General features: G+C 42.1%; 1 protein-coding gene across 4 annotated transcripts in view; it reads right to left on the bottom strand.

The window, feature by feature from the left end:
• Nucleotides 1–22,268, bottom strand: part of LOC111952905 (anoctamin-1) — a 68,125-nt gene extending 45,857 nt beyond the window's left edge. For 2 of the 4 annotated variants that reach the window (XM_070435314.1, XM_023971913.2), the window contains exons 1-3: nucleotides 22,115–22,268; nucleotides 11,277–11,458; nucleotides 5,209–5,556 (exon numbers count right to left, since the gene is read on the bottom strand). In XM_070435314.1, the coding sequence (XP_070291415.1) occupies nucleotides 5,209–5,556; nucleotides 11,277–11,384 (456 nt within the window). In that variant the 5' untranslated portion in view covers nucleotides 11,385–11,458; nucleotides 22,115–22,268. Of the gene's footprint in view, nucleotides 1–5,208; nucleotides 5,557–7,846; nucleotides 8,062–11,276; nucleotides 11,459–22,114 lie in introns of those variants that run through there. The other 2 variants (XM_023971909.3, XM_023971912.3) reach the window with 1 other exon arrangement.
• Nucleotides 22,269–27,614: the final 5,346 nt, after the last annotated feature.

Raw genomic sequence — 27,614 nt, 5'->3', positions numbered from 1 at the left:
AAATAATTACAATTTAGCATTAACACTGGAGTGATAGATGTGCAGATGATGATGTGCAGGTAGAGATACTGGGGTGAAAAAGAGCAACAACAACAAAAAATAACAATATGGGGATGAGGTAGTTGGGTGTGGTATTTACAGATGGGCTGTGTACAGGTACAGTGATCGGTAAGCTGCTCAGACAGCTGATTCTTAAAGTTAGAGAGGGAGATATAAATCTCCAGCTTCAGTGATTTTTGCAATTCGTTCGTTGTTGGCAGCAGAGAACTGGAAGGAAAGGCGGCCAAAGTAGGTATTGGCTTTGGGGATGACCAGTGAAATATAYCTGCTGGAGCTCGTGCTGTGAGTGGGTGATGCTATGGTGACCAGTGAGCTGAGATAAGGCGGGGCTTTACCTAACATAGACTTATAGATGACCTGGAGCCAGTGGGTTTGGCGACAAATATTTAGCGAGGGCCAGCCAACGAGAGCATACAGGTCGCAGCGGTGGGTAGTATATGGGGCTTTGGTGACATAACAGATGGCATTGTGATAGACTACATCCAATTTGCTGAGTAGAGTGTTGGAGGTGTTGGAGTGTTGGATTGGAGATGCTTAATGGGAGTCTGGAAGGAGAGTTTACAGTCTAACCAGACACCTAGGTATTTGTATTTGTCCACATATTCTAAGTCAGAACCGTCCAGAGTAGTGATGCTRGTCGGGCGGGTGGGTCAGTTGAATGGCATGCAGGCAGCAATCGGTTGAAGAGCATGCATTCAGTTTTACTAGCATTTAAGAGCAGTTGGAGGCCACAGAAGGAGTGTTGTATGGCAATGAAGCTCGTTTGGAGGTTTGTTAACACAGTGTCCAAAGAAGGGCCAGATGTATACAGAATGGTGTCGTCCGCGTAGAGGTGGATCAGAGAATCACCAGCAGCAAGAGTGACATCATTGATATATACAAAGAAAAGAGGATGCACATTTCTGTTTGAAAAATCTAGCCTTAGCTTTCCTAACTGACTGTGTATATTGGTTCCTGACTTCCCTCAAAAGTTGCATACCGCAGGGGCTGTTCGATGCTAATGCAGTACGCCACAGGATGTTTTAATGCTGGTCAAAGGCAGACAGGTCTGGAGTGAACCAAGGGCTATATCTGATCTTAGTTCTACAATTTTTGAATGGGTCATGCTTATTTAAGATGGTGAGGAAAGCACTTTTAAAGAACACCCAGGCACCCTCTACTGATGGGAGGAGGTCAATATCCTTCCAGGATACCCTTGCCAGGTCGATTAGAAAGGCCTGCTCGCTGAAGTGTTTTAGGGAGCGGTTGACAGTGATGAGGGGTGGTCGTTTGACCGCGGACCCATTACGGACACAGGCAATGAGGCAGTGATCGCTGATATCTTGGTTGAAGACAGCAGAGGAGTATTTAGAGGGCAGGTTGGTCAGGATGATATCAATGAGGGTGCCCATGTTTACGGATTTAGGGTTGTATCTGGTAGGTTCCTTGATCATTTGGGTGAGATTGAGGCAGGGGTGTTAAGCATTTCCCAGTTTAGGTCACCTAACAGTATGAACTCTGAAGATAGATGGGGGCAATCAATTCACATATGGTGTCCAGGGCAGAGCTGGGGGATGAGGTGGTCTATACCAAGCGGAAACAGTGAGAGACTTATTTCTGGAAAGATGTATTTTTAAAAGTAGAAGCTCAAACTGTTTGGGCACAGACCTGGATAGTATGACAGAACTCTGCAGGCTGCAGGCTATCAGTCTATCTTGTCGGAAAATGTTATATTTAGGGATGGAAATTTCAGTATTATTGGTGGCCTTCCTAATCCAGGATTCAGACACGGCTAGGACATCAGGGTTGGCGGAGTGTGCTAAAGCAGTGAATAAAACAAACTTAGGGAGGAGGCTTCTGATGTTAACATGCGTGAAACCAAGGCTTTTACGGGTACAGAAGTCAATAAATGAGAGCGCCTGGGGAATGGGAGTTGTGCTGGGGGCTACAGGGCCTGGGTTAACCTCTACATCACCAGAGGAACAGAGGAGGAGTAGGATATAAGGGTACGGCTAAAGGCTATAAGAATTGGTCATCTAGTGCGTTGGGAACAGAGAATAAAAGGAGCAGGTTTCTGGGCGTGGTAGAATATATTCAGGGCATAATGTACAGACAAGGGTATGGTAGGATGTGAGTACAGTGGAGGTAAACCTAGGCATTGAGTGACGATGAGAGAGGTTGTGTCTCTGGAGGCACCAGTTAAGCCAGGTGAGGTCTCCGCATGTGTGGGGGGTGGGACAAAAGAGCTATCTAAGGCATGTTGAGTGGGACTGGGGGCTCTACAGTGAAATAAAACAATAATAACTAACCAAAACAGCAGTAGATAAGGCATATTGACATTAGGGAGAGGCATGTGTAGCCGAGTGATCATAGGGTCCAATGAGCAGCAATAGGTGAGACAGGGAGCCGTTCGGTAGTCGCTACTACGCTAGGCGAGCGGGAGACACGGCGTTCAGAAAGCTAGCGGGCCGGGGATAGCAGATGGGTCTTCGGCGACATCGCAACGGAAAAGCCTGTTGAAAACACATTGGACGATTACGTCGGCAAACCAGTCGTGATGGATCGGCGGGGCTCCATGTCGGCAATAAAGGGTCCAGTCCAATTGGCAAAAGATATATTGTAGCCCAATAATTAGCTGGTATGCCTCTTCGGCTAGCCGGGAGATGGGCCTAGCTTGAGACTAGCTCAAGGCTAACTGGTGCTTCGGGACAGAGGCGTTAGCCAGCAAATAGCCACTCGGTTGAAGCTAGCTAGTTGCGATGATCCGGTGTAATGGTCCAGAGCTTGCGGCAGGAATCCATTGATATAGTAGAGAAAAGCAGTCTGATATGCTCTGGGTTGATATCGCGCTGTGCAGACTGGCAGCTATTGACCGAGCTAAAGCTGGCTGGTGTCCGAGCTAACGGAGAAGACAACTAGCAGTGGCTAACTGACTACTAGCTAGTAGCTAGTTAGCTGGCTAGATTCTGATGGGGGTTCCAGATTATAAAGTATCAAAATAGCAGATCCTTACAACATTGGGTGAGGCAGGTTGCAGGAAAGTATATTCAGTTCGTAGATGGAAAGTGAGATTAAAATATACATGGAAAAATGAAAATAAAAACGACTTATTTACACAGGACAAGACGGGACAAGACAAACACACCAACTGCTACGCCATCTTGGAATTCATGTTTCATGAAACATGAAATAAATGTTTCAACAAGTAATGCGTTTAGGCCTGCGGAACTAAAAGACGTCCAACCAGGTATTATGTAGTCTTGCGCTGCCAGATATTACCCTGCATTCTCTTTCAAGGAGTCTGAGAAACCTAGAACATTCTGGAGCGGTTGTGGTCAGATTTAGGTAATGGATTTCCTAGCAGAAGTTTCCATCACTGTTTCAGTCTCAAACATTCACACTCCTCCACATCCCATTACCACCTCCGCTTCCTCCCTTCCCACTGCAGTCCCGTCCCAGTATTAGATCCACTAAGTGTCTTCTATATACAGATTAGTTTAAGTCAACAGCACTTTAATGATCTATAATACTTAGGGCGCCTGTTTTAATCAACTAACTCCACAATGGACGGTCGATGAGAGGAAACGATAAAATACCTAAACATTACTCCCTTCTCTCCACTCCACTAACATGATAAGAAAGAGATTATTCAGTATGTTTTCCCCCCACAGAGAACACAAACAGTTTGATGTAATAACCACGGTATCTATGAGGGAAAAGCTTCAATAATAGAATGGTGGCTTGAATGCAATTTGGGGACAAAGTGGAAATTATAACCGGATGGTTTATAGATGAATCACAATTCATCTTGGCACCCAGAACCAATTCTCGCGTGGACACTGTCTGTCACAAAGTCCCAAAGAACACTTGACATACGACATACGGCTCTTTTTCTCACACACTTACTTTAATGAAATCAATAGGACAACAAGCTTGTGAAAAATGTGCCCTTTGTAAGTGTGAGAGTGTGTGAGAGTGTGCAAGAGTGTATGTACAGTCAAGGTGTTATCTTCTAGCTGGCATTGCCACATTGCTTGCCTGGAGTATGCGTGTGTGTGTGTGTGTGCGTGTGTTGTGTGTGTGTGGTGTGTGTGTGTTGTGTTGTGTGTGTGTGTGGTGTGTGTGTTGTGTGTGTGTGTGTGTGTGTGTGTGTGTGTGTGTGTGGTGTGTGTTGTGGTGTGGGTGTGTGTGTGTGTGTGTGTATGGGCATGGTGTGATCCTTCCACTGGGCCATCCCTGTCCTGTCCTATCCTATCCTGCCCTGCCCTGTCTGGGTAAAGAGATCCACCATGGCAGCTGTCATCTTGCCATCATCAGCACTCGGACCAACTTGATAGTCTCAGATTACTGAGACTTCTCCCTCATGTCCCTCTTACTCTCTACTACAGATTACAGTTGGTCAACACACCACGAGCCTCCTGAAGGCTATCACTAGAAGTGCACAGGGTTTTCCCTTTTTTTCATTCACTCTTATGACATCTAGTCCAAAAAGTTGATTTGATGAATCTCTTGATCCTGATCAGTGATTTGGATTTCAAAATGCGTTGGCTTTGAATGAAGAAAAATAAGATTACATTGAAATGACTGAGGATTCTGACGTCTAGCATGGCATTTTCAAAGACGGCCACACATTGTCAGGTGTGAGAAACAGAACCCGCTTCAGAAAACAGACTGACGATGCAGTTGGTTCCGTGATGCGGTTCGAAATAATTCCAACAAACAAACCAATGACAGCAGCCAGACAGGTTGCCGCAGTTAACCCACCCCCCTGCTAGTCCTGCTAGCCTTCTATAGGCCGGTTTCAGCTGGTGCTGTGCCAAAATACAATGTATATTTTGTGTAATGTTGCATGGTGGGGACAAGAATAACCCTGATCCACCAGCCTGCTGGAAAACTCTAGAGGGGCAACAGTATTATACGTTCTCCCCTCTTCCCTAAGCTAACGCTCGGCTAACACTAGCTAGAAGCACAAGCACAAGTTATACTAGAAGCACAAGCATTTCGCTACACTCGCATTAACATCTGCTAACCATGTGTATGTGACAAAGGAAATTTGATTTGATTTGATTTGAGCTAATGCTAGACCTGGCTGGACATAGGTAATAATATCGGGTGGGTTTGGGGCTGTCAAAAAGAACAGAACAGAGAAGCCATAGAGAAGCAACTCACATCCTCATCCTTCTCCAGCTCCAGGCCCATATCCCTCAGGTTGCCCTCAAACTCTTCCCGGCGGTAGCGCTTGTCGTCCTCGTGGTAGTCCATGCTGTGGTCCTGAGAGGCCACCTCCGGGTCACCTCTGGGCTGCGGGGGCGGGGGTCGTCCCAGCCTGGCCGTCCCGCGGCGGAGGCTCCGTGTGAAGGCATTGTCGGTGAAGCGGGAGGACTGTCGGTTAGAGCGGGAACTGCTGGGCTTTTTGATGTGGTAGGTGAGGATGTAGTCCACCCGCCTCTCTCCATCCTGGAAGTATAGGCCGTGCTGGCATTGGGTATTCTCCTCAGGTGTCAGGGAGTTCAGGAACTGGGGAGAGAGGGGAGGGCTGTGCATTAGAGAGGGCTAGTTACCTATCTGGACCATGTTCATGTGTGTGTGCGGTGAGGCTTTTGCCATTCAACTGGTCAGTGAGCCTGTTGGACTACAGGTGTCAAGTTGGGAGAGTCACCTCGTCCCAATGGGGTTCCTGTGGATTTCTGGTTCCCCTTGGGAGAAGTGACCACTTAGTGACTCTGAATGCTGGTTTGCAAGGCAAGCAGTACTGAGAATTATTTAGTAAACAACAAGTTTAAAACATTTTTTTGCATCCAACTAAAGGCTTGTGTTGCTACTCTGTATGCGTGCGTACAAACGATTAACCAAACATAACTGATTCTTTATTTTATGATATATCATTCATTTATATGAATGGCATCTATAGGTATGATATTATAATATCTTATTGTACAAACTTCAATAGGCTTTGCTGAACATCTATCACAACAGTGGAAATACACTACAGAATCATAAACACCTTTTAAAAAAACATTTGGGATTTTAGTATTGTAATATGACAGTATTGTAATATGAAAGTATTGTAATATGACATTATTGTAATATGACATTATTGTAATATGATAATATTGTAATATGCCAGATTTCTCATTTACTGTCGGCCTGCCAACCAGTATAGAGTCCATCTTTGAGAGAAAGCTCTTCTTTCCAACAAACTGAAATCTAGTCTGTAATGTTTTAGCACAATAGGTTTATTATATCGTCTTTACATTGTTTACACGGTAGATCATTCAAATTCCTGTGATTTCTCTACTCTAAGTTTGCTATACGTCCACCTGAATGTTCGTGTCACAATTCTAGGTTGATGATATATGTTTGATCCGGTTATAGTTGGACATTTCCATGGAGTTTTCAGAGGGATCGGCGAGTCAACAACTGCCATCGGACAACAAGCTTATTTGACCAGGAAAGTTTGGATGACTCCGAAACACATTATTCCTGATCTGGTGGCCTTTTATTGTAGCAATAGTTGATATTATCATTAGAGACATCCAACAGTCTCGTCTCTCAAAAATCAGTAACTATTCAAAGACAGAAAAGACATTTGTTTTGGTAGACCGATGAAGAACTGCACATACCGGTATTCTGTGTGCCACTATCAATATAGTATTGTTTACCTTAAAGGCAGTTGCATGAGGCACCTTCAAGAAACCCTTGAACTATTTTACTTCAGGTAAGCGTGCCAAAATGGTTGATGATTGTTTGTGTGTGTGTAGACATCTGGGTGTTTGGGTGCACACAAGACTACATGCTGAGCATATACTGATGATCTTGAGAGGTCTGGATTGGTTGGGTCCAGCTAACTACAAGCTGCTGTTCACAGTGTCCAGCCCATTGACCATACCAGCATACTTCAAATTGTGTGACTTATCAGTTGGAATAATATTGTCCAATATTCCAGCGAACTATTTTAATAGCACTGACTGACCCAACTGATTTTCTATTTTTAATCACAATATTTAAAAAGTGGATTGTGGCCCGCCCCACATACACTTCATACAATCATTTTGACCTCATTTGACAATTCCACATTCTACCCTGACATGACTGCAAGGAAAACCGAATACACTGTTCTATTTGCAACACTGGTTGAGACGGTTTTAGGAACCACTCGCTACTAGCCGAACGTTATGTGTAAAACTACATAGACATGGTCACAGACCGCAACATGATAAGGGAGTTGAAAAAGAGTGATGAGTGATGACGTTATCGGATATATACAGTACATTTCACTCATTTCACACACACACACCCCTCTCTTGTATAGTACAAGTCTTCACAGAGCTTCATGTGTAATGTGGAACGAGACAGACATTAAAAAGTGTCAGACGTGTACGGTAGATACTTGTTCTCTAATTTAGGCTACGTGATAATTTTCTCTCTGCAAGCTGTCAAACCAGGTCAAGCCATCTCTCAACTATATTGAGATAAAACAATAAAAAAATCCTGGCACTATAGTTACTAAAAAAGGATTACAACAGACAAAATGAATGTACTCATTACTTAACCAAGTTGAAGTGGAAATTTCCACAAAACAATCGTCTGACTTCCACCTACAGTATTATTTTCCAACAAATCAAAGTTTCAAATCATAAGCAAAGTGAAATAACTGCCAAATGAATCTTCACTTTAAAAACCAAATACCAAGCTGTAACAAAACAGCAGTCCCCCTGAGATAGTTAGTCTCAGTCTCGACTGAAGTACTAGTACGTTAACACGTGATGTAAATCCACACACGCTGTATCTTCGCCATTCCACTCACTTGAAATTTGCCATGAAAAACCACATCCTTTAAGAAGTGCCTGGGCTTGCTAGCTGTGGCTGCTGAGTTATGAAGCAGTGAAGTCCCTGAGCTCTCTGGTGTTTCTTCTGCCATCTTCCCATCACTAGGCGAGCGCCACCGCTGACTACTGCTATTAAACAGAGCTCTCTCTCTCCCTTTCCCTCGCTCTCTCGTTCTCTCTCCAGCTTTCTCTGTCACCGTCCACAGGGGTGAACAAGCCCGACGCCTCTCTGCTACAAGACCCACAACTTGTTACTTGAGAAGAGTCTGAGACGCCAAGTAGCTAATATTAGCCTTGATGTGAACGCGACAAGGTGCCCTCTCCTATCTCAATCCCTCATTACATATAGAAGCCATAACAGATATTCTGCATTATTTCAGGGGCTGCTAATCATTCGGAGGTCAAGGTTAAGCCGCAATACATTTAATTATAAACTGGGTGGTTTGAGCCCTGAATGGCCGTGTGACAAAATAAGTATTTTTACTGCTCTAATTACGTTAGTAACCAGTTTACAATAGCAATAAGGCACCTTGGAGGTTAGGGATATATGGCCAATATACCACGGCTAAGGGCTGTATCCAGGCACTCCGCATTGCGTCTGCCTAAGAACAGCCCATAGCCGTGTTATATTGGCCATATACCACACCCCCTCGTGCTTTATTGCTTAATTAGAATGTAAACATTGGCCCAACCCAGAGGCGACTCCACAGGTCCCAGGGTGGTTTGGTAGAAAAACAATTCTGGAGCCGTAATGTTTCCTGATCTGGTAACCTAACCAGTTAAAACTGACCTAATACGGTATGGTGTGATTAATCTGTTGTAACAAGGTTTAATATGGGCTATGAGGCTATGATGGGACCAGAGTTTTTCTAATCAGGTTGGTTTTTAAAAAAGCCTTGGGGAGGATGAAAACCCTGTCAAACTGCAGCAGCCTTGTACTTGTTCACATGCATTATATTTTAAAGAAGGCCTAGAGGTGGTACCTTTACACAGACACAGAGAAAGCAACATGAGTGGACAATAAAACTCACAGGGCTGAGCTTGCGTTCTGCAGGTTTGCGTCGCCTAGTCCTGCTTATTGATTCATTCCAGTTAATCATTTTGGATTGAAAAAGTCTAGGTAGCCCAAGTTTTAATATAAAACAAATTTGATCCCGCTCACATTTTCTCACAAATGGGCTATAAATACACAATGTTACCGCTTTGTTTACACTGGCCAGAGGGACAGGACACATAGAGCTGCTGTTAGCAGCCTACAGATCAGAATTGTTTTCTTTTGTCCATGCAATACAGCATGCAAGTTCGCTAATGTTAAGGTGTATAGGCTGCTACATTTATTGAAGAGTTTTTGCTTGTGTCTGTCGGAGTGATGTGTTATCATGGTTGCTAAATAAATACCGGAGGAAAGCGGAGAGTGCGCATGACCGGCGATTTCCGTGAATCTGATTTGCCAAGACACGCAAACGGCCTGCAACAGCACTCTGATGTGAAGGACAAAGAAATTCTTCGCAAGTTGACAAATCATCGAAAAGTGCTGTGGCAAATGCCGCCTCACCACACGTTTTCCGCCGGCCTTTGCCCAACCAGTACAAACATTCCCCTGAGAGGTTCCTCGGTGACATCATTTCTCATCGCAACACAGAGATGGATCACCGCTTCAGATGTGGCAATGGATACGCAGTATTGAACAAGAGGTCATTAAACACATCAGAAAATGGTTTAAGCATCAGCCAATTAAAATCATCGACGTAGTGTCACGTGATAGAACGCTACATTGTAGCTGGTCCCATCAGATAACATGGCACATGTTAGCCCTATGCTAACCTCAACAGGTGGCAGTGAATATTTCCTGCAAGACATTCCTCATCATCCTATTAAAGATATTACATTTTTTCTCCAGAAACCAATGGCATTTCTTAAAATGGGTCAACTCGGCCACCAGAGGGATACATGTAAATCTCCAAATGTAAATTCAACCTTCATTCAATTCTTCAGCCAGCATTTCCCAAACGGCTTGTTACGGAACTGTTCCGTGTCTACATAGACCCAAAATATCCAACACATAGCAGACATCGGTTTACATTATACAGTATCAGTCAGTCCAGTCCAAACTCTTGTCACAGTGTTGAGTAGGACATATGCAGATAGAGGAGAAAAATATGTAACACTAAGATCATTTATTTAGCTAAGACAGACATCTCGTGACTTGTCGTACGTACATCTGTGACATACAACAATTGACAGATGAAGTCGGTTAATGGAAAAGGCCATCAAGACAAAAGCAAACAACCATTTCTGTATGGACCTCACTTTGTGCACGGAGGCATTGTCATGCTGAAACAGGAAAGGGCCTTCCCCAAACTGTTGCCATGAATTTGGAAGCACAGAATCATCTAGAATTTCATTGAATGCTGTAGCGTTAACCATGAACCATGAAAAACAGCCCCAGAACATTATTTCTCCTCCAGCACACTTTACAGTTGGCACTATGCTTCGGGGCAGGAAGCGTTCTCCTGGAATCCGCCAAACCCAGATTCGTCCGTCAGACTGCCAGATGGTGAAGCGTGATTCATCACTCCAGAGAATGTTTCCACTGCTCCAGAGTCCAATGGCGGCGAGATTAACACCACTCCAGCCAACACTTGGCATTGCGCATGGTGATCTTAGGCTTGTGTGCGGCTGCTCGGCCATGCAAACCCATTTCATGAAGCTCCGAAAAGTTATTGTGCTGACGTTGCTTCCAGAGGCAGTTTGGAACTCGGTAGTGAGTGTTGCAACTGAGGACAGACGATTTTTACACACTCAGCGGTCCCATTCTGTGAGCTTGTATGGCCTACCACTTCGTGGCTGAGCCATTGTTGCTCCTACACGTTTCCACTTCACAATAACAGCACTTACAGTTAACCAGGGCAGCTCTAGCAGAGCAGAAATGTGACGAACTGACATGTTTGAAAGGTGGCATCCTATGACGGTGCCACGTTGAAAGTCACCGAGCTCTTGAGTAACGCCATTCTACCGCCAATGTTTGTCTATGGAGATTGCATGGTTGTGTGCTCGATTTTGTACACCTGTCAGCAAAGTGTGTGGCTGAAATAGCCGAATCCACTAATTTGAAGGGGTGTCCCCATGGTTTTGTATATATAGTGTACAACAATTGACAAATAGTCAGTTAATAAAAAGGCCATCAATACAAAAGGAAACAAACAATGCAGGAATGAGGTATCCCCACTGTAATCTCAACTTTTCATCGGGCAAACCAACCAATTAGTCTTCCAAGGGTGTTCTACACTGTCAACACTAGTTTTACTGTGCTGGATGTTCTTTCCAGGAATCAGATGTTGCTATGTGCTAGCTACTATGTGCTGTGGACTGTGATTTGCCAGTTGCTGAAAAGTAAAGGTGGCTTACTATGGAATCCGGCTGGACATAGCCTATGTCCTCGATGCCCTTGATATTGATGATATCCACCTCTTTCTCTTTGCCAGGGATGGTGGTGGACCTCTCATTCTTCTCCATGGCTTCCCCAAACTGCTGGCCAGTCTCTTGGGGCTCTCCTGACGGGTCCGGGTCCTGGGTCAGGTGGGCTTTACCTGGGGAGACAAACAGCAAGGTGCACCTCTCAAGTCTCAACACATAAATTCTGGGTTGGTTGTAAAGTACCATAGATGATGAATAAGCTTTTCTGTAGGCTATAAATTAGGCCTACATGAGTTCAAATGTATAGGCGCATATAATGTAGAGTATGTGTCCATGATATGCTTCCGGTGCTAAAATTGTAGGAGCATACCTTCAGGCATTCTTTATGCATGTTCCCATCTAGTTCAGGCCATGTTTCAACGTTACAACTGTGAGTTATCACATGCCACACTGACAGCAAGCAGCAGATGTACTGTACATATAGTGGGCCATATCACAGAAATGATCTAGCTCATGGATGTTTGGCTATATGATTGTTTTTAGTGTTTTAAACACCAATTTGAGTGGTCCACAATGTGGTTTTTAAAAATCTTTATTTTGTATTATTATATCATTGCGGAGTGACAATTAAATCAATTGTTCCAACTCTAACTGGGTGTGCATGAATATCAAATAAGGATATACTAGCTAAATAATATAAAGTAAGGATATACTGGCTAAATAATATAAAGTAAGGATATACTGGCTAAATAATATAAAGTAAGGATATACTGGCTAAATAATATAAAATAAGGATATACTGGCTAAATAATATAAAATAAGGATATACTGGCTAAATAATATAAAATAAGGATATACTGGCTAAATAATATAAAGTAAGGATATACTGGCTAAATAATATAAAGTAAGGATATACTGGCTAAATAATATAAAATAAGGCTATACTGGCTAAATAATATAAAATAAGGATATACTGGCTAAATAATATGAAATATCAAAAGCTTTTTCATCCCCCTTGTGTAATTAATTTGCTTAATAATCTATGCAATAACAAAACGGTTATAAAAGTTGTTTGTTTTTCATGTTCATCCATAACTAACGCATCCAAAAGCAACATTTATATCTGTGAAATCATCCCTCTCAATCTCCCGCTAGCTGCCCAGGCAGGCCAGGGTCCGACTCAGATGACATCTGAGAGTTTGCAGCTGAGCGGTGTTTATTTTTCAGACATACTGCACTATGTGAATGGCTCCTTGGACCTCTGTTGAACCTCACCCGGATGGTGCTTTTCCTCAACTCAAAGGGAAGATGTGCGTGCATCTTCACTAACATAAGCTACTGTCCAGCTGGTCTCCATCAAGTCCCTGACTATCTCTGACTCAGGGCTCACTTCTCTGCAACATGAATTATCTGTTAGCTTCAAAACATTGGGCTTCCACCCAGTTGTGTGTTTGGCCGTTTAAATAAGCAGACCCGAGGATTAGAAGGAGTCTCCGTGGGAATCTTTTTTTTTTTTTTTTTAAAGAATGAAGAGGAAAAGAAAAAGGAAAAAAAATAACTTCCTCTCGTTCTAATATTAGAATGGTCTCTGTGGAATTTGGACAAGCTACACTTCAATTAATATAAATTTGACCATAGGTCAATCGTTCTACACAGGATACTACAAAAATGTTGAATAAAAGAGAAACCACAGTGCTGTGAATTCACAATTTGTGTTCAATAACCTAATAAAAATGAAATACATTTAATATTACATTTATAAATCAGAATAAAGGAGATATAATGATATCCATAATGAGTCCACAAACACACCCACACATCTAAAGTCCTATAGATTGTATCCAAGTGAACTTAATAAATGGTTAAATATTGCTAAATGGTGGTTTTGTTATGATAATGTCATGATGTTATAGGTTATCTAAAACATATTAAACATGCCTTTAAATGAACAATGGACTACACTGACAAATATTCGTACTAATATAATGTGTAAATTCATTCTCATCATTCATCCTTAACATTTCCTTTGTTGTTGTGTCCAGTCCCATTCTCACCCATTCTGTTCTTCTTGAACTCTAAAACTCTAAGAACGACAGTATCTCTTCAACTCAAACTGAAACACTCAACTCGAAAGTAAAGTTCTAAATCCCAGTCCTAAAAGAAAAGTCCTAAAACATTGCCAGATTTCTCTTTGACCTGCTTTGAAAAAGTTTGACACTAAGTTATTCATAGAGAGAGAAAAGGTTATACATTTTTTTTCAACAAAAAGCATGCTTATTCAGCAGAAATCAGTAGACTCTCAACAGAGGTGCACTGTTAGATCTCCCAGACCAGATCAGACCCGATGGTACTCCAATTAGAACAACCTTGCAAAGTCAACAACAATCTCACAACAATCTCTCTAGACACACACAGTACTAGTCACAGAATCAGGCTATCCTTCCACCACAAACCAAATTGTAATCCAACACCAAACCCTACTCAAAGTGTGTGTCTAGCTACATCCCAGTCCCTATAAGACAATGGAAGGGGATGTATAGGATCCATATAGGACCAGAGATGATGACATCATGGGCTAGTGGGGTAATCAAATATGTTTTATGCATATATTTTCGTTAGTAAAGCAGGTGTTGACTGAGAGCCAAACGCCTAATCAGTCCTGAGGTCAATGTTCGTGACTCTTCCAGTTTGACAAACATATGAAGAGTTTAGTTCCAAAACGCTATATCCACAAATTGTTCACATTTGTGTTTTTTTTTATCAGAAATTATTGGTCATCGGTACGTTAATTTGTGTGTAAAATATTACTGTTCTCAGATGTTTAATTCATAGAATTTTAGATGTGTATTAAAATGGGTTTTGTTGCAAAACACTATGTTGCACTCCTGCTATCATCATTACGCACACCTGCCATCATCATTACGCACACCTTATTTTTGTACTCCTTTTTCATGATATCCAATTGGTAGTTACAGTCTTGTCCCATTTCTGCAACTTTCGTACAGACTCGGGAGAGTTGAAGGTCGAGAGCCATGTGTCCTCCGAAACACGACCCTGACAAGCCACACTGCTTCTTGATACATGCTCGCTTAACCCGGAAGCCAGCCGTACCAATGTGTCAGAGGAAACACCGTACAACTTGTGACCAAAGTCGCTAGAGCGAGATGGGACAAGGAAATCCTAGCCAGACAAAACCTCCCATAACCCGGACGACACTGGACCAATTGTGCGCCGCCTCGTGTCTCCCGATCACGGCCGGCTGCAACACAGCCTTGGATCGAACCCAGGTCTGTAATGACGCCTTAAGCACTGCGATGCAGTTCCTTAGGCCGCTGCGCCACTAGGGAAGTCCCCGACCATCTTATTTTTGGGAAGTATATTTGATTCTGAGTTCGGACATATAAAGTTTGTACGTGAAAACTATTTCTAAGACGCATACATTCAGTTGTCCCAAACTCACTTCGCTAGCGCTAAAGACAGAGCCTCACTCGGCTGGGGGGAGGACATGCGCAGATCAAATACAGAGCTGAAACGCCAATTAAGGTGTTTACACGGCCTAATAATTTGAATGATTGCTCAGAAAACAAGGTGTTTAAATCGGCTTCAATTAAGATAAGCACAGTAAGGTGTTTACATGACTATTGCATAATATGCCTACTGCCGTAATGGTGCAGCCAGAAGAGCCTGGTTCCTCTCCAGGACTTCCTTCTAGAAATATGTTGTGGTCTATGTTACTGTAAAAGCACTTTATGACAACTGCTGACGCAAAAAGGGTTTTATACATTTGATTGATTGATTGATTGATTTATTGATTGATTGAATGATTCGATGGGACACCATAGGTCATAAGACAACCTAGCAAGTGAAAGTGACCACGGTGTGTTGACACTACAAGGACACTGCATTTCATCCCACATCCCAAAAAGCATCTGCCACATGACGGTCCCCAAGGCAGGAAGTGGAAGGGTGGTGTAGCAGCGAATCTTTCTGGAGACCCTGAGCTAATGACATTGCAGGGTTTCAGGGGCCCTACAGTTAAACTAGCATGTGATGTGTGTAAACACATAGTAATTCCAAAGCAGATATTGAGTTAACGACGCAGTCTCTAACCTATGTATCATTTCAAACAGTTGTTTTGAAAGTGGTGCTCACGAGCCAAAACGGGTCCCTGTTTTTTGTTTACTGTGTCATCCAGTTGTACACTAGGTCATCCATTTCATGTGATATGTTACACATTTAGCAATTTATATGATATCACCCTAGATTCAGTACAATTTGCATGCCGCCCCAACAGATCCATGAATGATGCAATTGCCATCACACTGCACACTGCCCTATCCCATCTGGAAAATAGGAATACCTATGTAAGAATGCTGTTTATTGACTACAGCTCAGCCTTCAACACCATAGTGCCCTCCAAGCTCATCACTAAGCTCGGTGCCCTGGGTACTAACACCGCTAGGCTCGCTAAGTCCTGGATTTCCTGACGGGACCAAACCCGCTACGCCGATCATCAACACTGGGGCTCCACAAGGGTGCATGCTCAGCCCCCTCCTGTACTGCCTGTTGACCCAGGACTGCGTGGCCACGCATGTCTCCAACTCAATCATCAATTTGACACAACAGTGGTAGGTAGGCCTGATTACCAACAACAACGAGACAGCCTACAGGGAGGAGGTGAGGGACTTGAGGAGACAGCAGAAGGAGCACGCCCCCATCCACATCAACGGGGCCGCAATGGAGAGGATGAAAAACTTCACTAAGCAAGGGTGTGGTGAAGAAGACCTCAGGAGGCTAAACAAATTCCATTTGGCCCTTAAGACCCTCACAAACTTCTACCGATGCACGATTGAGAGCACCTGGTACGACAACTGCACCACCCACAACCGCAGGGCTCTCAAGAGGGTGGTGCGGTCAGCCCAGCGCATCACCGGGGGCACACTGTCTGCCCTCCAGCACATCTACAGCACCCGGTGTCACAGAAAGGCCAAGAAGATCATCAAGGACCTCAGCCACATGAGCCATGGCCTGTTCACCCCGCTATCATCTTGTAGGTGGAGACAGTACAGGTGCCACAAAGCTGGGACCGAGAGACTGAAAGACGAACTTTCTAGCTCCAGGCCATCAGACTGTTAAATAGTCACAACTAGCCGGCCTCCGCCCTGTACACTGCCCTGAACATTAGTCACTGTTACTAGCCGGCAACCACCCGGTACTCGACCCTGCACCTAAGAGATTGCTGCCCTATGTACATACTGTAGTCATTGAACACTGGTCAGTTTAATAATGTTTACATACTGTTTTACCTACTTAATATGTATATACTGTATTCTAGTCAAGGATCATCCTACATACAGTTGAAGTCGGAAGTTTACATAAACCTTAGCAAAATACATTTAAACTCAGTTTTTCACAATTCCTGACATGTAATCCTATTAAAATTCCCTGTCTTAGGTCAGTTAGGATCACCACTTTATTTTAGGAATGTGAAATGTCAGAATAATAGTAGAGAGAATGATTTATTTCAGCTTTTATTTCTTTCATCACATTCCCAGTGGGTCAGAGGTTTACATACAGTCAATTAGTATTTGGTAGCATTGCCTTTGAATTGTTCAACTTGGGTCAAACATTTCGGGTAGCCTTCCACAAGCTTCCCACAATAAGTTGGGTGAATTTTGGCCCATTCCTCCTGACAGAGCTGGTGGAACTGAGTCAGGTTTGTAGGCCTCCTTGCTCGCACACGCTTTTTCAGTTCTGCCCACACAATTTCTATAGGATTGAGGTCAGGGCTTTGTGATGGCCACTCCAATACCTTGACTTTGTTGTCCTTAAGCCATTTTGCCACAACTTTGGAAGTATATTTTGGGTCAATGTTAATTTGGAAGATCCAAGCTTTAACTTCCTGACTGATGTCTTGAGATATTGCTTCAATATATCCACATAATCTTCCTTTCTCATGATGCCATCTACTTTGTGAAGTGCACCAGTCCCTCCTGCAGCAAAGCACCCCCACAACATGATGCTCCCACCCCCGTGCTTCACTGTTGGGATGGTGTTCTTCGGCTTGCAAGCGTCCCCCTTTTTCCTCCAAGCATAACGATGGTCATTATGGCCAAATAGTTATATTTTTGTTTCATCAGGCCAGAGGACATTTCTCCAAAAAGTACGATCTTTTTCCCCATGTGCAGTTGCAAACCGTAGTCTGGCTTTTTTTATGGCGGTTTTTGGAGCAGTGGCTTCTTCCTTGCTGAGCGGCCTTTCAGGTTATGTCGATATAAGACTAATTTTACTGTGGATATAGATACTTTTGTACCTGTTAAGATGCTGGCGGAAACAAGGTCCTTTGCTGTTGTTCTGACATTGATTTGCACTTTTCACACCACAGTACGTTAATCTCTAGGAGACATAACGCGTCTCCTTCCTGAGCAGTATGATAGTTGCATGGTCCCATGGTGTTTATACTTGTGCACTATTCTTTGTACAGATGAATGTGGTACCTTCAGGCGTTTGGAAATTGCTCCCAAGGATGAACCAGACTTGTGGAGGTCTACAATTTTTTTCTGAGGTCTTGGCTGATTTCTTTTGATTTTCCCATGATGTCAAGCAGAGGCACTGAGTTTGAAGGTAGGCCTTGAAATACATCCACAGGTACACCTCCAATTGACTCAAATTATGTCAAATAGCCTATCAAAAGCTTTTAAAGCCATGACATCATTTTATGGAATTTTCCAAGCTGTTTAAAGGCACCTTCAACTTAGTGTATGTAAACTTCTGACCCACTGTAATTATGATACAGTGAATTATAAGTGAAATTGTTGGGAAAATTACTTGTGTCATGCACAAAGTAGATGTCCTAACCGACTTGCCAAACTATGGTTTGTTAACAAGAAATTTGTGGAGTGGCCGAGTTTTAATGAATCCAACCTAAGTGTATGTACATTTCCGACTTCAACTGTTACTACGGATGTACATATCTTTTCTATTCATATACTGTCCATAATGTCTATACACACCATAATATACTTGTACATTATATTTATATTCCGGACTCTGACATTGCTTGTTCAAAAAATTTATATATTTCTTAATTCCTTTCTTTTTCTTTTTGGGATTTCCGTGTATTGTTTTGTATTGTCAGGTATTGCTGCACTGTTGGAGCTAGGAACATAAGTATTTCACTACACCTGCGATAATATCTGCTAAATATGTGTACACGACCAATAAATCACATTTGATTTGATTTTGATCTGATGCGAATTTTCCAATTTGTGTGATATGGTATAAATTATGTTCCAATTCGTGCAATATCTTATACATTTGTTGTGATTAAGACACAGGAGTGCATTTTTAAGTAATTGGACTGAACATATGTAACAATCCCAATGTAACCAAACCAAAATGTATCACATGCACATTGACAGCACATAGGGCCCAGACCTAATGACACTTCAGATTTGAGGGGGGCCCTTGAGTTTAAGAAAATGTGTAATATGTTAGTACATATTAGACAAATTGTACAGGAAATATTGAAAAGAAGAACAGTCTTGTTGTCTTACATGATAAACCAAACACATTTATCAGTTACAAGTTTCTCAAGTCTCTCACTTAGTGTGGATAGCCGCAACCTACAATACGAACTTGATAGGCTGCACTGTAAAACTTTTCTCTCATAATTTACAGCATTATACTGGCAGCAGAGTTGCCAGGTAAGTACTGTAATTTGCTTTACAGCAGGGATGCTGTATAATGTTTTACAGTAAAACAAATTGTGCCGTCTAATACAGTTATACAGTTACAGTAATATGATGGCAACTCTGATGCCAGTATAATGCTGTCAATTTACAGTACAGCATGTTACCGAAACCAGTTTTACAGTACTAATACTCTTATTGTAGTCTTTTTCGGTAATTGTATTTAATGAATGAATGAATTAATGGATGGATGAAATTCATTGAGGGGAGGCTGGGTTTGCAATTGACAGTTTTACTGTAATTGCATGGGATTGGTGCAAGCAGGTTGGCTGCCAGGTAATGTGTTTACATATTACAGCATATGAAATGTAAACATTAAGAACACCTGCTCTTTCCATGGCATAGACTGACCAGGTGAATCCAGGTGAAAGCTATGATCCCTTATTGATGTCACTTGTTAAATCCACTTCAATCAGTTTAGATTATCACTATAGATTAACGGGAGAAGACAGAGGGTGAATGGGCAAGACAAAATGTGTAAGTGTCATTGGATGGGGTATGATGGTAGATGCCAGGCGGCTTGTGTCAAGAACTGCAACGCAGGTCCTAATGTTTTGTACACAGTGTATATCAATATTTGGTTTTTAATATCACTTGCACTTCTAGAGGCCTTAACAAAGGCTTCCAAACCTGCAGTGACTACAGGACAAAACAGACCAAGGGCATGGCAAACATTCAACCATTAAAGGTTTGAGACTTGCTGCTCCTCTACTATGCCCCCTATACACATTTCATTGTTGGGACACTACTAGCACATATCAGTTAAATTGGTACAGCACTCTCACTCACGGGTACAACAGATGTAGCCTCTTGCAAGGCACACCTCAAAATATGTTAATGAGCCAGAAATAACAATACTATGCACCCACCAAAAATACGGTAGGGTACTGTTTTCTGTCGGTTGTAACTAGAGTACCATTTGAAATACAGTAGATCTTTACAGAAATATATACTGTTAAACCAATGTTTCATTGGAGGTATAATTGGAGGTATAATCAAGGTATAATTGACCAGTTCCACCTAAAATCACATGCTAGTTGTATTGTATAATACTGTAAAAACAACAAGATATTTTAACAGTGTACACAGAAGGTGCTGAAAATATTTATCCACTTCACCGCCGCTTCAAGAAGATATTTACTAAAATGGTCTGAGCTTCATGCGTCTCACCTGACACCATGAGGTTGGCCCCTGAAACTGACATTTTTGTCTACAGTACACATAAGCTATTACTGTAAAGCAATACAGAGATGTGAATCTTTGATGGGGTGGGGGCCACTAAAAACCTGAACTTATCATGAGGGACCGCAATTGCTAATATCCATATCCGCTCCTGTCCCCAATTGGAAGAAAAAAAATTGTGGCCCCCCTCTTGACAGTAGAGATTAGTTTTACATTTACATCATTTTACATTTAAGTCATTTAGCAGACGCTCTTATCCAGAGCTTTAGACAGTAAAACTTAGTTTTGGAGTCAATTTCCTGCAATTCTACACATTTTGGCATGGGGTGTAGAGAAAATGTTGCAGTTTTAAAGCAAGTTTTCTGCAATTCTACAGAAAGATTGTACAACACATTTCAGCTCATTTCCTCCAATTATACACATTTTGCAATAGGGTGGAGATCAAAATCCTATCTAAAAAATGTTAGCTGACAGGCTAATTGACTGACTATCTGCGACTGACAAAACAAGAGAACTGCTGATCCACAACCAAGTTTACATATTGCACCTTGTGTATTCTACTATTCTAACTTGTAACAGTAGTTGAGACCCCTGGTGGAAATTGATCAGAGGGCCCATCCCTGAAATGCAGTATGTTAATAAAGTAATTTTCACAAGAGGCTACCAATAATAGGCTACCAATAATAGTATTTTTCTGCATTTTACCCATAATGCAATGCAATTTAATTCTGTAAAACCTATAAAGTATTTTACTGTATGTTCTACAGTGTTTTACTGTTGAAATTACAGAAAAGTCTTACAGTGTGTAATGACTGAACACGCAATGCATGCAGCATCGACAATATGACCTTCTGACAGCCTTGCACAGTGCACACCGACCTGACTGACAAAGACAGGTGAGGGTTTGGCGACAGGAAAAACTCCTCTCTCACAACATGATCGTCATACTCCTGGATTAGTTTGTACACCTGACACCATAGAATAGGAATTGGCTTCCCCTCCTCGAGCTCGACTGTCACTAAATCATATCCAAACAATAGGAAAGGTACAAGTGGATGTTCCTGCTTCTGAGTGCATTTCAGTGCTAGAAGCGTCACTACAGCCCCTGGTTCAATTCCAAGCTGTATCACAACTGGCCGTGATTGGAAGTCCCATAGGGCGGCGCACAATTGGCCCAGCGTCGTTAGGGTTTGGCCGGGGGTAGGCCGTCATTGTAAAGAAGAATATATTCTTAACTGACTTCACTAGTTAAATAAAGATTTTTTTTTAAACGCTTTGGCCGAAACAATGCGCTCCAAATCAGACCTTTGTAGCTCCTTATTTTAAACTGTCAATGGGATTGCCGAATGTTTGTATAACAAATCATATAGTCACATTTTGTACAGATACATACTGAAGCCTAGTTTCATGTCTGTGTCTGTATAACAAAACTTTTTTAACGCTTGCTCAGACTCAAAAATATAACGATTATCTCCTGCTCTCGCTGCTTGAATTCCCTTTCATCTAGCGGAGTCCGACCTATGCAAAGCGCTGCAGGTTAACCAGCTCTCTTTACAGTTCAAGTTAAAGATGCAAAAGACCAAAGTAAATAATTAAATCACTGTATTATCTATCACACTCATAATTACACCATTGTATCAATTCACAAAACAATCGAAAAATAGATACACGTCTCTTTGTATGTTTATTACATCGTTATTACGCATGCAGATTAAAGGGTGTTATTGTCCTGCGTGAGAAATTGAGTTGACATGTATAATTTTGAAAAATGCATTTAAACACAAAATATAATAGTTTGCTGTGACAATGTGACAATGTCTTGTCATTGTTTCACCATCCCCACATTGCCATACCAACTGAAAAACATTATACAGAGATGTATCAGCAACTTTATACCTGCAGTGGATGAAATAAAAAGCCTCCGGTCCAACCTGCTGAGAAGGTTTACAGAGAATTTAAATCCATAGTGACCATCAAGCAGTCAGCCTCTCCTCGTTGTTCCCGAGGACAGTCAATGCGCGCTGCGCTCTTGTCAGCCCTCCTTCGTCGAGTCGCGCGAAAAGTGTGAGGCAGAGGAACATGCATGAAGATCTATATCTGAGGCAGTCCCTCTTTTCCTCTTTGCCATTGAAGTATCAGCCCATTTTTTATGGCGTAGAGTAAACCAAATTTAATTTAGGAGCCAAACATGCCCAACTCAATAATCTAATTCGCCAATACATTTAGGCAGGCCATATATTTAGGCTGTATTGGATTATCCTTCGGGGTTTGTTCCATATGCATGAGACTACTTCACTTGATTGGGCATTATTCTGTCCCACAAATACCATAACTTACCACAATGTAATAATGAGGTGCTTTGAAACACTAAAACTAGTGGCAACTGAGCTGCCACCACCTTAATTAAGGGAGACAAAACCTTAATTTTGCTGGAGTATTGAAAAATATGTGTGTGAGGGTAGTGGGACAGATTTAAGGTGTACTGAAACATTCATCCTGAGGTGTTCTGAAACATGACAAGGTGTGTTTTAAACAGTGGTGGTCGGTGCCGTTTAAGATGAGGGAGGACAAAACATTTTTTCCTGACCTTATTTCTATTACAGCATATTGGATGACTGTCATTCATATTACATTCACCCAGTTCAATGTAACAGGGATAGGTTTAGGCTACTACATGAAACTCACATTTTCCCTATACCCATCATGAGGTTGCTACAACCTAGCATACGAATTAAAGTTTACAAAGTAGGTGCACACAGGTCGAGAGAAAGATTTGAAGTGACAGACAGTCACACATTCAATACAGTGACACACTCTCCTACATCTAGCTGATCTAGGGTGTAATCATTAGTCCAACAGTTGCAAATGAGAGTTTCTATTGGAAAAATTCAGGTATGTTTGTCCCTGTTACGTTTGCTTCCGTTTAAGAAAAGTTGTTCAACAGATTCGACGGAATGAATACACCCCTGATCAAGCGTAAACACAGTTCACTTTCATAGCAGCCGCATGTTATTCCTTCTCGCATCAATGCACTCTCCTCCTCACCTTTTCCCTTCGATTGTGGACTTCAATGCACAACACATCAGCTGTATGAGACCAGGCGAAAAAACCTTTCCAAGCCAAATCATATCATAACCGCTACACACAGCCTACATCGTTGTCCCCATATTAGCTAAAGTAATGCCATAGTCAACATAGCTAATATAACTACTGTGTTAGTAAACCAGCTACAATCATGCAGTAACATTAGTGTTCAGCCAGTAAGCAGTTTAGCACTTACACCGGCGGGCCCTGGTGGCAATAAATTAGTAAAACCAAAAGCTTACCTTGACTTGGAAGAGTTCCAATGTTGTGTTGGATAGTCATAGCCAGCTAGCTGATATCATCCCTCTGTTTGAGCAGGCTAAACTAGCTAGCTGCATTTGCTAGCTAAGTAAGTTAAACTAAAAGTGAAAAAATTTATGAAATCTCTCTATCTTGCTTTTCCTTCATTTTGGAAGAAATTCATTTTGTCAACTATTGTCTCGCTCTTTCTTTGAGTCAGCTACTCACAACATTGTATGCACTGCAGTGCTAGCTAACTGTAGTTTACACTTTCAGTACTAGATTAATTCTCTGATCCTTTGATTGGGTGGACAACATGTCAGTTGATGCTGCAAGAGCTCTGATAGGTTGGAGGACGTCCTCCGGAAGTTGTCATAATTACTGTGCAAGTCTATGGAAGGGAGAACCATATATTGAAGTCAATGTACCCAGAGGAGGACGGAAGCTTGCTGTCCTCCGTCTACACCATGTTGCTACCCTACAGAGTGCTGTTGAGGCTACTCTAGACCTTCAATGCAAAACAGTGTGTTTTAATCAATTATTTGGTGACATGAGATTATATTTAGTATAGTTTTATCTAAAAAGGATAACTTTTAAAATGTTTAGCAATTTTTATTTTTATGAAATTCACTGAGGAGGATGGTCCTCCCCTTCCTCCTCTGACAAGCCTCCACTGGTTGTAACAGCACTTAATAAAGAGTTGTGCAACACCTTGCCAGAGACTGGGAGCACTAACCCGGAAAAGAGTCTTTATATTCAGAAGAGGGTACATGGCATGGAAGGTTGTTCTGATGGATTGAATCCCAGTACAGTTGAGTTAGATTATATGATTGACAGTTGACAGTTCAGTTGACAGTCTGATTCTTGTCTTGATTGACTTTGGTTAGAATTGGCCAGCCCGTGTGTAACGTAGTTTGTATGTATGTTTTTCTACAGGGAGACAGAGAAAAAGCAAACAATAACAAGCAATAATTATAGTATATCAATGCATAATTAGGTTATTAACTTCTATAATATTAATACATTGCAAGACCAAAGCTAGAGCAGGCTAAGTTGGTAGTGGCTGTTTAGTGTACCATACAGCATGTGTGGCATACATCATCAAACACTAGGTGAAGCTTATACAGTTAGTAGGCGAACAAACCAGCACTTTTAACTAAATAGCTACATTTGCATAAAAAACAAGTGCACGAAAGGCGCAAACAATGACATGTGTCAATTAACAACTACACGTAGCATCAAGAAAACTGATCAATGAATCAAAGTGTTCGTTTGACTTCGACTATTAGCACACGTTTTATTTTACGCGTCATTTCTTGGATTGCTTTGGAGAGTTTCGTCTGAGCGTTTGGGGCTCTCACCTGTATGAGTTCTGGAAGATCCCAAGCAGAGGGGAGGTGTCTGCAAACTTGTTTTATACTATACCACCTCCGTGCCTCAGACTGGGGTAATTCTGAACAGTACCGCAGCACAATGTTTGAAGTTCACATGTTTCCTATAATCTAAACATTTGTCTTCTGATACGGGGGCCCACATTCTTCATACGGCATGTGGCTGTGGTTGAAGGGGTTACAATTCTGAAGAAATGTGCCATCTTACTTCCTGCTCCAGCAGTCTGGGTTTCAATTCCCACACCCAACTTTCATTCCTTCTCTGTTTCTTATCTGTCTAAACAAAGCACTGAAAAAATAAAGGTGGAATTTTACAGAAAAATATTCTCCTTAGCCCTATTCAGACTTGCGATAAGTTAATTTAATATAGACTTTACAAATGCTTTTACTTAAGTCTATGCTTCATTGAGTCCCTGTTTAAGTCTACATATCTCAAGTCTGAATCGGGCTCCATTTGCTCAGTTTTACAAGGGTGGTTGAGCACAACAGTTCAGTCTTGAACACTGGCCGAGTAGACATAAGGCATATTTTTCACAAGTGGGAGACCAGGGTTCACATCCACCTCTCACATGAAAGCCCACTTTATACGTTACCTCCGCTATAACTTACATAGCCCTAAACATTTCTACTGTAACATTATGTATGATCTCACAATGGGCCTGCAACTCTAGCCTACAATTAGAGGCATCTTCTACCCTACCCTCTTTAAAATGTTAATCACAATATTGACTGAAAATCATCATCAATCAATATTTACATCTTAAACCATTAGCAATTTAAAACCATTTCATTGTAAGAGACCTAGTCTGCCAAACCAGTATTTTACATGCACTAAAAAAGAAAAATCTTAAAAACACAACTTATCAGATTGAAGAACTAAGTTGGGTTTCTTTTTTAAACACTTTCTGCGTATCATAACACTTACATTCAAACACCCTCCAAACACCAGCTCTCATTTTACATTAAAACACCCTTACATTCAAACACCAGATCTCAGCTTAGGTGCACTACTTTTCATGGTTTGTCTACACAATGATGGTGTTTTGAGTCTTTCTATTTTAACAGTGAACAATAGCCTAACCGATCCACTAATGGCTAGGTACTCCTCTTTGTAAAATGCAATAAGGTCCACCGTGAGCAAATATGAGCTGTGACTGTTGTATTTAGATCTCTCTTGATCTCTATCAAACAGGTGCATCCTACAAGAGAACCCTGACGTATTCCCCCCACCTTTGGTATTTCTCAAGTGCATTCCATTAAGGGTAACTATCTAGTTGGTCCTTCATTCAACTCCTACACTCAACTCTAATTGATTGTACTAGATCTGTCACCTCAACCTTCGGTGTGATAGAATCAACCATTTCAGGAAACCCTTGTTAGTCACGCATAATGACAACAATCGTATGATAATCATCATCTTTAAGGTCGTCCTTGTTAGTAGAGAATCTCACTTGCTTCCTGCTTGACATTAGTTACACGAGTTCACCTCAAATACTACGATAGAGCTTTTCTTGTCCATGCGACCTGACCAGGTAAAACTCTACCTGAGTATTTGAGTTGTCATTAAACTCAAATGACTTCAAGCTAAAAAAAAAATAAGGGAGATTCCCTCCTAAAATGGTTATCCACAAGGCCTGAGGCTTTTGGCCAACATTCTTACAATTAAATGGCAATTGAATAATATGATTTGCCTTCACATACGCACTTCAAGCAGACAAAACACAAGTGAACAATTAGAACAAGAACTCAGTGGCCATGCCACAACATTATTAAAGACTAGACTGGAACTTTAACACTTTAGAGTGAAGCAATCTGATAGTTTCTTGTTCTTTGGTGCAATATTAAGTGGTAATACAATCAATAGAGCCACACCACACGGAGAAAGACATTTTGTGACATGGTAGAGTGAACCCAAGAGCAGAGAATGAACCAGACCAGGAATCAACGACTTGGAAAAAACCTAAATACTTGAGAACGTAACAATACAGGAAAACGCAAAACTCAAAACAACAAACACTAATGTAGGGGAAACATACAGGGAACTGAATTCAAGAGCTAGCAAAGGGAAACAGAAAACAAACCTCTCTTAAAGGGGAAATAATGAAATGATAAGACACACCTGAGTAACATAAAGTATCTAGGGCAGTCTCTGCCGCCCTCTGGTGCCAGGAGGAACCATGATGAACCCCCCCCCCMCCCCCYYCTAGGAGCAGCTTCAGCCGCGGAGCCATGACGACCACCACATAGTCGGTTGAGGTTTCTAACAAGACCCGGATCCAGGATGTCCCGGGCAGGCACCCACGCCCGCTCCTCGGGACCGTAGGACTCCGTCCACCAGGTACTGCAGGGTCCCTCGGAACCGACGAGCCTCCAACAGACACCGGACAGTGTAGGCTGGGCGGCCATCCACAAGTTGAGGGGGTGGAGGAGCAGGTGTGGGGGGAGAGAAGGGACTGGTCCTTACCAGCTTGAGACGGGAGACATGGAAGGACGGACAGACCACCATGGACCTGCGAAGCTGGAGAAGATAGGTGACCGGGTTGATGTGACTCAGGATCTTGAATGGTACTATGTAGAGGAGCAAGTTTCCGCGAATCCACCTTTAAGGGAAGATCACGGGTGGTCAGCTACACTTGTTGACCCAGTTGGAGGAGCCGAAGAGGTGTTCGGTGCCGGGTTGC

This window comes from Salvelinus sp. IW2-2015, linkage group LG26, assembly GCF_002910315.2.
Source record: "Salvelinus sp. IW2-2015 linkage group LG26, ASM291031v2, whole genome shotgun sequence".
In the NCBI taxonomy this organism is placed as follows: domain Eukaryota; kingdom Metazoa; phylum Chordata; class Actinopteri; order Salmoniformes; family Salmonidae; genus Salvelinus; species Salvelinus sp. IW2-2015.
Note: the sequence above shows the minus strand (reverse complement) of the source record. Positions and strands in the feature narration are given on the sequence as shown.